The sequence below is a fragment of the Hippocampus comes genome, unplaced genomic scaffold (genome assembly GCF_001891065.2).
Source record: "Hippocampus comes isolate QL1 unplaced genomic scaffold, H_comes_QL1_v1.1 scaffold190, whole genome shotgun sequence".
Taxonomy (NCBI): Eukaryota; Metazoa; Chordata; class Actinopteri; order Syngnathiformes; family Syngnathidae; genus Hippocampus; species Hippocampus comes.
The window spans coordinates 508,804-520,367 of NW_017805121.1; the positions used below are offsets into that span (position 1 = coordinate 508,804).

General features: G+C 49.9%; 2 protein-coding genes across 2 annotated transcripts in view; both read left to right on the forward strand.

Annotated features, from left to right (window-relative positions):
* Positions 1–10: 10 nt before the first annotated feature.
* rsph14 (radial spoke head 14 homolog) lies at positions 11–3,845 on the forward strand. The gene is made up of 6 exons (XM_019865971.1): positions 11–971; positions 1,536–1,638; positions 2,138–2,256; positions 2,323–2,554; positions 2,643–2,779; positions 2,848–3,845. The coding sequence occupies exons 1-6, from the start codon at positions 647–649 to the stop codon at positions 3,117–3,119; spliced, it is 1,188 nt and encodes a 395-aa protein (XP_019721530.1). The 5' UTR covers positions 11–646; the 3' UTR covers positions 3,120–3,845.
* Positions 3,846–4,152: 307 nt separating this feature from the next.
* Positions 4,153–11,564, forward strand: part of LOC109513461 (dematin-like) — a 9,715-nt gene continuing 2,303 nt past the window's right edge. The window contains exons 1-13 of the mRNA XM_019865964.1: positions 4,153–4,242; positions 8,656–8,697; positions 8,765–8,845; positions 8,929–9,063; positions 9,368–9,412; positions 9,480–9,645; positions 9,954–9,998; positions 10,081–10,230; positions 10,523–10,635; positions 10,712–10,817; positions 11,142–11,200; positions 11,332–11,374; positions 11,479–11,486. Of these exons, the coding sequence (XP_019721523.1) occupies positions 8,680–8,697; positions 8,765–8,845; positions 8,929–9,063; positions 9,368–9,412; positions 9,480–9,645; positions 9,954–9,998; positions 10,081–10,230; positions 10,523–10,635; positions 10,712–10,817; positions 11,142–11,200; positions 11,332–11,374; positions 11,479–11,486 (969 nt within the window). The 5' untranslated portion in view covers positions 4,153–4,242; positions 8,656–8,679. The remainder of the gene's footprint in view (positions 4,243–8,655; positions 8,698–8,764; positions 8,846–8,928; positions 9,064–9,367; positions 9,413–9,479; positions 9,646–9,953; positions 9,999–10,080; positions 10,231–10,522; positions 10,636–10,711; positions 10,818–11,141; positions 11,201–11,331; positions 11,375–11,478; positions 11,487–11,564) is intronic.

An 11,564-nucleotide genomic window follows, 5' to 3' on the forward strand; every position in this document is an offset into this window, starting at 1 on the left:
GAAGCATTTTTCTCAAGTCGGTCGTCATTTAACGGGGCCCAGAAAAAGAGCCTCCAAAGCCAGAATATCGGAAAACCTGAACCACCACCACGATTTAAAATCACAAGAAGAACTGGAACCATAACGAAAGTCTTGAAGCAAAATTAAACCCTGAAACAGCAGGCCAAAAACCACAACTAAAATATGATGCGGCATTAAAACCTGAACAGGAATCAAGACAAAAAAGGTACGTTCCAAATGAGAGTCAGACCAAGAAATAAAACTCAAATCGAAACCACAGGAACCAAGACTACAACTAATGGAACCGCAACCGGAAGTAAAACATGATTAAAAAGGTGAAGTAGAACCAAATCGAAACCAGAAGCAAAACTATTCGACCTAAATGGATTAATTCGCTTCTCAATGGATGTACACGTTATGATTCATGCAAATAAATGAGAACAAACATAGCGCATCCATTTATTATTCAAAAACCTTCCCAAAATGGGGACACAAGCACCCAAAGATTTCAGAAATTATGGAAGAATACATCCAGTGACGTATTTTCTCGGAAAACAACCCCGGGATTTCAAAAGTGTGACATATTCACTTTTTTTATTGACGAACACGGATTGTGCCTGTTCAGAGGGTCTCACGGCGTCGTGGGATGTTTACACCCGTCGCTAGGCAACGGTTACCTGGCGAGCAGCTGAAAACCATTCGCACCAAAGCCGACCGAGTGACGTCACTGACCCCGCGCCGCAGAAGCCGTCGAACGGTCGCGCCGCCGGATCGCAGGACTCTCGACATCTCCGAAATGACGGGCGTTCACATCGACCCGAGCCGGGCCCCGGTCGCCTTCGGGCGGCTGGCCATCCCGGAGCTGTTCGCCCAGCTGGTGGAGCCCGACGCCGCCAGGAGGCTGCGGGCGCTCGCGTCTCTCTGCGACCTCACGCACGACCCGGAGCGACTTTACCAGGTGGTCAGTGAAGGTACACGCTGGTCGGTGCCGCCTCGAGCGGCGTTGGGGAAGTGGTTGCGACGCGTCAACGCCTCCGCCATATCGGATGTGTCACATTGGCCTACTCAAATGGACTGGTGACAAATTAGGCAAAGTCAAGGCCTCTCGTTCACACCGACTTCCATATTTGGGAAACACGAAGAGGAAAAACGACTTTTAATCTGGTGATTTTAAAACCTTACTGCGTGTGCCACTGGTACCGCCACGATAAAGATCGAAATACTCGTATGAACTATGACGTCTGTCTTTAAGTACCGCTTCCTGAAAGGTACGCCGTGTCCCCAACGTTTCGGGAGATTCGGTTACGTTAAGTATAAACAAGTGATTTTCTTGTGTTGCTGCCTGCCACCCCATTCAAGTTGAGTCAACTTAAACAATTGTGTCAAATAACTTGCTTTCATTCGACCCAGAAATCGTGTCACCTTCATTGTCTTTTGGTGAGCCACCATATCGTTCATATGTGGAGAAATGGACGTGTTTTTTTTTTCTTTTCTGAGGAAATAGCACCAAGGTTTACACTTGACTGGTTTTGCAGGTTTTCTGGACCAGTTGGAGGTTCTGCTGAAGGATGGAGATGCGGCAGTGAGGACCAGAACCTGCGAGCTGCTGCATCTTGTCACCAGCCACAACATTGCCAGGTCAACGTCCATTTTGAAAAAAATATATATTCGCAATTGGACTTCGGTTCGGAGTCCGAAGGGTCAGCGAGCAAAAAAGCACTTCGCATGTGAGAACAGCGCCCACCCTTCGGGGGGGATTTGCTCCAATAAAACGTAGCACTTCCCCGAGTTACCTGCCATGCTTGGTGGAGTTTTTGCCTTGCGTTGCCAGCCCAAAATTTGATGGGCTTCTTGAGCGGAGTGAAAAAAAAAATAGACCAGTGGAAGTACAGTAGTCATGCCCGTTCAGCTGTTTACCGAATCGATAATACACAAGAGATACCACAGGGGGGCGGCAAAGCGCTACTTAGGATGAGATAGACCCCCTTAACTCCCTTCGCTTCAGTAATTACACTTTGTCAAACCAGTGCAGTCTCTTTTCGAGTTGTGGTACACGACAGTGCTATTTTTTTTTTCTAGCATTTTTTTTTTTTGTTAGCATGATAACAAGCTAAGCGACTCGCTGTTTGCTCGCCAGACAAGCCCTCCTGTCCTCGCCCCTCCTGGCCCGTCTCTCTCAGCTGCTGGACGACCCGTCCCCGCTGTGCAGGACGCGCGCCCACCGCGTGATGAACAGCCTGGCGCTGCTGCCCGCAGGTAGGCGGGCGCACCTCCATGACATTGCAAAGCGCGCGTTTTTTGACACCCGCGCTCGTCCGGCAGGTGCCAAAGCCTTGCAGGCTCTGGTTCCCAAGCTGATGCTGAAGCTGCAGGAGGAGCAGGAGGAGAAGGAGGAAGAGGTGCAGGCCCTGCTGCTGTCAACGCTCAGCTGCTGCTCGCGCCTGGACGCCGCCCCGGCGCTGTCCCACCGCGGCGTCACGCTCATCGGACGCAAGCTGTCGCACGCCTGCTCCAACATCCGCAGGGAGGCGGCGGGAGCCATGATGGCGCTCAGGTTGGGACCCCCGCGTCTCTTTGCGTTGCTCCCGGAGGTGAAACGCATTGTGGCGATTGCGGTGATGACCTCCCGTGTGCTGCTGTAGCGTCATCGTCATCGCGATGTCACAGGTGTGCGAGGCGGCAGTCCTTCCCGTTCTGGCGGACCTCCTACGCGACCAGGATGTGGACGTGCAGGCTAACGCCGCCGGCGCCATCATGAACACCGTGGTCATTACTACAGGTGACTTTGCCGCTCAACCGAGTGACCTCCTCCCGACCGATCGGCAGCACTTCTTGTTTGTCCAGTAGGGAAGCATCAATGTTTGGAGCTGGACGTCCTGCCGGTCCTGCTGGAGCTTCTCTCGCAACGCAAACCGGATGTCGAAGAGGAGCAGAGGAGGAAGGCGCTGGTCCTCTACTCGCTCAGAGCTCTCACCTCGTTGGCCGAGGCTCCCGAGGGGCGTCGCCGCCTGCTGCTGCAGCTCCCCCTGCTGGTGGGGAGGAGCGAGCCCCCCGAGGAGGATGCCGACATTCGGCGCGCCGCTCGGACGGCGGTCAACGTTGTCACCTGGACGCCGTGATGAAGTTCAGGCTAACCTCCTCCTTCCTCTTCAGTCAATGAAACACGAGCCACGTGCTAAAATGCTAAGATAGCTTCAGTCTTCGAAGCTCATCTCAGCGTCTGCTGTATATATAGTGTCCTTCAAATTGCAAGGAGACTCTGTCGACTGCTGATGCTAAAAGGCTTCGATCCGTCACCAAGTTGTGACCTTCATCTCGCCGTGGAAACATCCTTGATCTATGAGGTCACCTGAGGTCAAAATGCCAACGTAGCTCAAGTCACTAAGCGAGTACTAACACCCGTACATCCGTACTGTAACAATACTCAGTCATACTCATTCCTAGTTCGCAGATCCCATTTGGAACCCATCTCCACTCGATTTTCTTTTTGTGCGATAAATGTATGGCTTTGGTGCCATCTTGTGGCATGTTGGTACAAAGGAACTCTTGAGTTGTAGCTTGCTTCATTTCGACCAAAGTAGTGCTCTGTTGTGCCATACACGGGCGATGTAACACATGGAGTGTCGCTCATGTTGCCATGGATAGCGTCTGCCACAGTGACAAAACTTTGGTGATTGACTGCGGTGATTCCTTCAAGTAGCATTTCCGTCAATGGACTTTGTACGACTGACCTGCCAAGTTCAATGGAAATACATTAAGGTCAGCGCACTCATTCAATTATATCTGTCCTGCCTAATTTCCATCAGTAAAACCAAATTAAAAAATCCACAAACAGGTGAAATGGACCTTTTTAGTATTTCTATCAGTAAAACCAAATTAAAAAAAATCCACAAACAGGTGAAATGGACCTTTTTAGCATCCGAATGTTGTTTGTTCAACGTGTATTTGAAAAGGAAACATTCACAGCCTCTTATTAGTCATCGCGGCGGTCCGTGAAATCGATTCACGTGTGTGTATGTATGTCATGATGTTTTAAAGACCTCTCCGACACCCACGACACCCCCGAGGCTGGAGCTAATGGACTGCTCCATGCACACGCACGCACAGGCACGCGCGCCAGATGAAGAGGAGGGAGCGAGTGCGGAGGTTCACTCGCTCGCTCGCCCGCTCGCCCGCTCGCTGGATGCTGCTCATACGCGCAGGACGCGCGGAACGCGCACGCACGGACGCGCGCACGCAGGTAAGGAGAAGCACCTTTCTTTTGAGTGCGTCACGTGACGAGCATGAATGGAACGTAACCAACGTGCGTGCGCGGAACACAAGTCGTAAAATGTCTTGGATATTGCGCGCTCCCTGTCGCCGGCGTTTGCGCGCGCGTCCCTGCGTGAGGCGGCGCGAAGTGAACTTGATAAAATGCGCGTGTACGTGTGTCGACGCGCGCCCACCTCCCAAAAAAAGTCGTGAGCGTCAACATCAAAAGGCGCGCTTATGAGTGGCGGGAGCTGGTCCCTCGTGAATGCGCGCGTCACTTTTCATCATCATCATCATCATCATCGTCATCGCGATGTATTGATGTATGTATGATCATGCAGTGACGTAAGAGCATATGTCGAGGGGGAACGGGGAAGAGGAGGAGGGATTAAGGAGGAGAGAATGGTTTTATGTAACCCAACTCACACACACACACACACACACACACACACACACACACACACACACACACACAGGTGCAAAGCACGAGGGAGCGACGATTCAGACCCACACTCAGGTGAAAACCCGCGAACTAGGGAGCCCGCGTAAGATACTGTAGGCATGATAGAAACATTGTTCCAATTCGACACTTTTTGCGCTCACTCTTGCTGTCGAGAAATGGGAGACTGTCGTGTAACATCCAGTTGGGGAAATGGAAAGAAGACTCGCTCGCACAGTTCTCCAAGTAAGAGGTCAGGTGTGCTTGCTTCAAGATGTTGATCGGTCCCAAATGTTTGCACGTGGTGCAGTGCCTGACTCTTTTTAAAAATCCATCAAAAGTGACATTGACCGCCTGTGATATTGCGCGGGCGTGAATGCTCAAAGCACTAGCTTAGCATCCAGACGCCACTTGACTGACTGTGATGTCGGCTCCATATCACCGATGATGTTAGCCCGGTAGCATCACACTACCTGACGCGGCGCCTTTTGATGGAGATGTTGATCTCGTGACGTCGCCATCAAAGTACAGCAAACGACGTTGCGTAGCCGCAGTCGCCCAGGCCCGGGCCGACGCAAGCGCGGCTGCCGGCGTACGCCTACGGCCTCCTCCGATCCCCGCTAAACATTCGCACCCAGCCGCGCACCAGAAAACCGGGCGGGTCACGTGTCTTGGCCTGGGACACAACCACACGCGGGTCAGACGCAATGGAGCGAGGAGTGAGATTATTAAGGCAAAATCGAACCAAAAAAAATGCACTTTCGATGAGTGAAACGGCTATGTGACTTTTCCCACTGTGTGTGGGGGTGGAAGCAGCCAGAATATTCGGATGAGCGTTGTGGCACCAACAAAGTGCGGATTGTGTGTGTGTGTGTGTGTGTGTGTGTGTGTGTGTGAGAGACATGTCATCACAACAGCATGTGGTCGTTGAGCAGGTGAAGGGCGAAAGTCGCCCTGAGTTCGAGAAATGTGTCGCTGATTATCTGTGAGACCAGCAGGGGGTTGTGGGGGGGGGGAGTTATGACGTCAGAATGAGGCCACAAGTGCAGCCCGTGCGTGTGCGTAATTAGACAGCAGACACACAAAATGATTCAAGTGCTGGAACGTTAAGTCGCTGACTGAATTGACAGATGGACAACACACACACACACACACACACACACACATACACACACACACACACACATATATACAGGCTGTGTTGTCATGACGACAGCGCCATGAGTAATCTTGTGTTTGTCTTTCAGGTGGGAGCTTTTTTTTTGGGGGGGGGGTAAATGTGTTTATTTTCAGAACAAAGTTAAAAGATGAAGGTAAAAAAAAACAGTCGGGACGATTCCGTGAAGGTTCCCATCCTGTCAATCACAATGCGACTGAGCCCGTGATGGCCCGGGCCGCCGATGGCAGCCGTTAACACGCCGATGGCATGTGGGTGCGGTCACATGTGTGTGGCCCAGATAAGCTATGAGGGGCCGTCAAGGTCAAAATTCATTACCTCTCATTTAAACATACACACACACAACACACGCCCAAGTGAAATACTTCTGAAATGCTCTCACACACGCTACTGAAATCCTCTCACACAGCCAAATGAAAGCCTTTCATACATCATGCTCATGCGCAGCATATGCTGGAAAACGTGTTTCAGTATTATGTGTGAGAGCGTTACATTAGTGTGTGTGAGAGGCAATGATGGCGCTGAGAGCTCCTTATAATAAGGGCACGCGCACCCGTGTCTGTTGAGGTAATTGCACGTCCCAGAAACGAATGAAAAAAACTCCAAAATCGAAAAAAAAAAAACAAACAAACATTTTTGTTGTTTTGTGTGCTTATGTGTATGCATGTATGTGTGAGTGAGCGTGTGTGTACTGTACGTGTATGGGTGCGTTTGGCTTCAAAATGGGTCAGCGTAATGTGCTGATTCAAGCTTTCAATTTCATGACTCGTAGCTTTTGACAGTTGTTCTCAAATCATCCCGAAGTCGCATCTCGAAAGGTCGTTTTTGGGCGACAAAGTTGAAGATGACATGATGGCGTGTTGCCGTTGCTTACGAAGCTTCCCGCTTTGTCCAGCAAACATCAGCGGAATGCTGGCAGATAGCAGTCGGTTGCTAGGAGACGGCCGGCCGCACTCAACCAATCAGGCGATGATGACGTGCTGAAGGTGCTGCTGGCCTAAAATAGACCCCCTGCGTTCATTCACACACACACACACACACACACACACACACACACACACACACACACACACACACACACACACACACTCTGATGTATTCCTAGATTTCCCAGAATACCTTTTCCGATGACTCTGTTGAGGCGTGTGAGAATCAGTACAGAAACTAATTTTTTTATTTTTTTTGTTCCGTTTCATTCTTTTGTCATTATTTGAATTTTTTTTTTACATTTAGGAACAATCCGTGACATTTCCCTTCTCTGTTGTCATTGTCTCTTCTGTCTTTCCTTTCTTCTTTGTTTGGATGTAAATTAGCTCGTTAGCTTGTTAGTCGAGGTCACTGATTGTCTTCATACTCAGGTCCTGGGAGCATGCAGACCTTCTTCACTGATTTACACCTCACACACACACACACACACACACACACACACACACACACACACACACACACACACACACACACGCACACACAGTGGGGCATCTAATCTAAAGTCCAAACTTGACCTTTGCTGACTTTTGTTTCATGGTGGTGCATTCAGGGGCTGTCGGGCAAAAGAGGAATTTGGCATGAACCGCCTTGGTCGCTTAGCAATGATTCCTGTAAGTGATATATGACCATAGACCGGGTTTGTGATATTACGGAATGTTGGCGACACCACTCAGAGGTGTCTCAGTACATCAACGTGATACTCTGTTCTGATTTATCGGTTCTCGTATTGATTGATTGTGAGTGAGCTCTCTCTTGAGACTAACAGGAAGTACCAGCGTCTTCTGTGACCTTGAACTAATAAAATGGCCGTGGAGCATACGCCTGTACTTTAGCATTTGGGACCCGGTCAATCTGGATTCCGAGCCTCCTTAGATGATGGTGGCGCTCATTTGGTGATGCGACTCATCAGCAATGCACACGCTAATATAATACAAAGGACTACATTTTCCTGCGACGTTCCAGTTTGATGATTTGTCGAAATAAACGCACACGCTAAGGTTAGCTTAGCATGTTTCTGGATGTTAACAATGCAAATGTTCATATCACACCTCACGGTCTCCACTTTGCCGCATTGCTCCGTTTTGTTGACCGATGTGTCATTGGTGGAGATGACTCATCAAAATAAACATCGACATGCTAATGTTAGCTCTGCATGCTAGCAGTTCACAATCTCCACTTTACCATCTAAAGACAAGCAACACGTGTTATGGCGGAGAAAGTGACCTCAGCCCCCAGATGACTGTTGACCCATGAATAATAGCTCGGACTCATGAATAATAAACGACGTGAAAGCACAGATCGATATATGACTCAAGTGATGATGAAGAGAAGTGCGGGCGTCTATCAAAACTCTTGTTGTCCCACACACATTGTCACTCAAGTGCGCGTGTGTGTGTGTGTGTGTGTGTGTGTGTGCGGGTGTGTGCGTGCGTGTGCGTGTGTGTGTGTGATACACAAGTTAGTAAGCTGTCGTTTGTTCTATTCTGTAATGACAACATTCCAGAATGATCTCTTTATGTTCCATGGAAGCATCCAGAGCTGAGGCCCATTGTAATGTCATGCTTGAGGCTAATATTTATCTTCTAAAATAAAATAAAAAAAAAACACAAGCAAAGGATTTCCAAAGACCAAGAGGTACTTGCGCGCCCAGTAAATCTGTAAAAGTGAAGCTGCTTGCCGCAGGAAACACACACACACACACACACACACACACACACACACACACACACACACACACACACACACACACACACACACACACACTAATTTCCTTTTTTTTTTCTCTCGCGTGTGTTCCAGGAGTGACCAGTCAGCCGCCGCGACCATGATGATGATGCCAAAGGTAAACAAATATGTGAGTTAGCCTCAAGGGTTAGCATGCCTAGTGGGACGTATGTGTTGCGTTGCAGAGGCCTCAGACGTCCCCGGGCAGCGTGCTGTCTCTGCGAGGTGGCGCCAACGTGCCGGGATCCCCCGCCGCCGCCATCGTGGTGAGCGGCCTGCTTGGACTTTGCGGTGTTATCGGCATCCATAGCCCCCCCCCCACCACCCTTCAACTCTGTCCCCCCCGCAGGCCCGTGTGGACGACGGTGTGATGGTTTACAAGGACCTGGCGGCACTCCCGAGGGACAAAGCCATCCTGGACATCGAGAGACCAGACTTAATGACGTACGAGCTGCACTACAACTACAGTCCACTGGAGGTGGCGGTGAGTCACTCGGCTCTCCTCGTGGCATTTGAATGCGTGGTGCCTAATTTGTTTCGAATTTATTTTTGTTGCTGTAGGCATTGGCTTGTAAGCTAATTTTTTTTGTTGTTATTGTTGCTTATGATTTAGTCTTTGTTTTTTATTTTCCTTCTTTGTCGTCCGTCGTGTGATTTTTGTCATGATCAGTTTGTTTGTTGCATTGTCACCAGTGTTTGTCTTTTTCCGAATGATTTGTCGGTCGCCGTGTTATGAATGTTTGATTGCACTCTGACGCTTAACCACACGATTGCCGTCTGTGGCGCAGAGGTCGCTGTCTCCCGGCTCTTTCTCCCCTCCGACCTCTCCCGAGGTCAGTCCGAGACCAAAGTTCACCGCGTGCGTTTCTGCTTGCTCTTGATCCGTGGCAATCTTTCCAGGGGTCCAGGGTGTGGCTGGAGAAAAGCTCTCCTGCCGGTTCCTCGCCGGCTTCCACCGGCCGGAAACGCAACAGCGGCAACACCACGCCGTCTCCGCACGCGCAACACCCGCCGCATGCGCAAAACATGCAACCTCCCAAGATCTTGCAACACTTCCACAGGCCTGGTAAACTTCCTCAATGCTTCTTTTTGATATGCCGTCCCGTCGATTGTGTCAGTGGTGTCCGGGCCTGGGAGCCCCATGAACTTTTGTTTTTACCGGCCCACTGTGTATACCAAAACCCGTATCTGGCTGAGCGGCTAGCACACGTCGCAAACGTTGTTTATTCATCAGGCTTTGTTCAAAGTTTGTTTGTTCAAAATTTGATGGTGACCAGAATTATTTTTGACGACAGATAAACCCTTTACCCTAGTTGGAATACATTTGACGCGGCGGCTATTTCACCGTTATTGATGTGAAATGTCATTTTACAGACAATGGAAGTAACATCTACAAGAAGCCTCCCATCTACAGAAGAGGTCCGTTGATCACCTGTCAATCATTCGATTCGCCATTAGCATCACGAGCTAACTGGACGCCCCACAATGTGCGTGTCTGCAGGCGCGTCGTCAGCGCTCCCTGCGGGGAAGCACTTGGAGGATCTCATCATCGAGTCATCAAAGTTTCCCGCCGCCGAGCCTCCGGATCCGAACGTTCCCTCCAAGATCGAGACGGAACATTGGCCCTGCCCCCCTTCCTCTGCCGTCTTTGGTACGATCCAAACCTTTAGCTTCTCCTTGTTACGGGAGTGTGGAGCTGCTCGATGGAGAAGAATTGTTCATTCCTGAACATAAATTACATTTCACAAGATTACAACGTTCCGCCTATAAAAAAAGTTGGTTTTTTTGGCTTCAAAAACACCTTAATTCTTGAAAACTTTTTTTTTTTCTCTCATTTATGGAAATGAATTTGTCGCGTCTTCTCTTGCTTCCTTCACTCTTTCTGCGTGTCCGTCATCGTTATTGCTTCTTTCCGGCTGACCTGTTTGTTGATCTTCCCTCAGAGAAGGAGAAGGCGTGTCGCAGGAGCGAAGGCAGGCAAGAAGAAGAGGAGGAGTGCGAGGAGGATGAGAACATTTGGGGGTTGCGAGCGCTTCACAGGCAGGAACTCAACAAGGTGGGAAGGGGCGTGGCTTGCTGCCATGACGATGGATGTCACGAGCGCCTTTGTGATCGCGTCTTTTTGCCTTCAGATTCAGTCCAACATCGGAAGGATCATCCTGAAGGAGGAGCTGGACAAGTCGGCCGCTCCACTGAGAAGGAAAACGCGCTCGCTTCCGGACCGCAGCCAGCACGCAGGTACCGCACCGGCGTCTTATGAGTACAGTACTGTATGTCATCAAGCTAACTTCCTGTCAAAACAATCTTCGACCATCGGTAACTTGGCAAATGAGTGCCCCAACTTTGGAGTGTTACCATTCAAGTCTTGACTCGTCAAAAAAATAAAACCAAAGAGAATAGCATGAAAAGGTCCATAAAGGTAGAATTCTGGTGACATCTGATGGTCTTGTTGAGGACTGCACACATACTTTGAATATGGAAATGGCTGACATTAATGATGGTTTGGCAAATTGACCTGACCTGTACCTGAACTCCTCTCGTCACTTCCTGTCTCCTATGCAGGCACCACCACTTCCCGCGCTCTTTGTTTCCCAGCATCCACTGGTGCAGGCCTAGCCAGAGTGAGTGAGTGAGTGTGTGAGTATGTGTGTGTGTGTGTGTGTGTGTGTGTGTGTGTGTGTGTGTGTGAGAGACACACATTGATGTGGTGTTCAGGTGCTGAGCATTGGGCTGGTGTTCTTGTAAATTCCAGTTGCAGTCGACAGAATTCAGCCCGGCGGAGAAGCCCGCTCAAGGTACGCCCCCAGGGAGATTCCAGGACCATGTGCTGGGTTCAAAAGCCCTAATGTGTGTGTGTGTGTGTGTGTGTGTGTTATGTGTGCATGTGTGTCTTCCACAGGTGTTCAGGTAGAGTGTGTCTTCATCATTGTGCAGTGTGTCGGCCATGTTGTGGTGATGTGTGTGTGTTTGTGTGTCAGAACGGAG

What these genes read in the sequence shown, in the direction of transcription:
- rsph14 (XM_019865971.1), top strand. Translation starts at nt 647, where the DNA reads ATGTTTACACCCGTCGCTAGGCAACGGTTACCTGGCGAGCAGCTGAAA. An exon ending in TTACCAGGTGGTCAGTGAAG is followed by an intron (nt 972 to 1,535) that starts GTACACGCTGGT and finishes CTGGTTTTGCAG; the next exon opens with GTTTTCTGGACCAGTTGGAG. An exon ending in CCTGGCGCTGCTGCCCGCAG is followed by an intron (nt 2,257 to 2,322) that starts GTAGGCGGGCGC and finishes CTCGTCCGGCAG; the next exon opens with GTGCCAAAGCCTTGCAGGCT.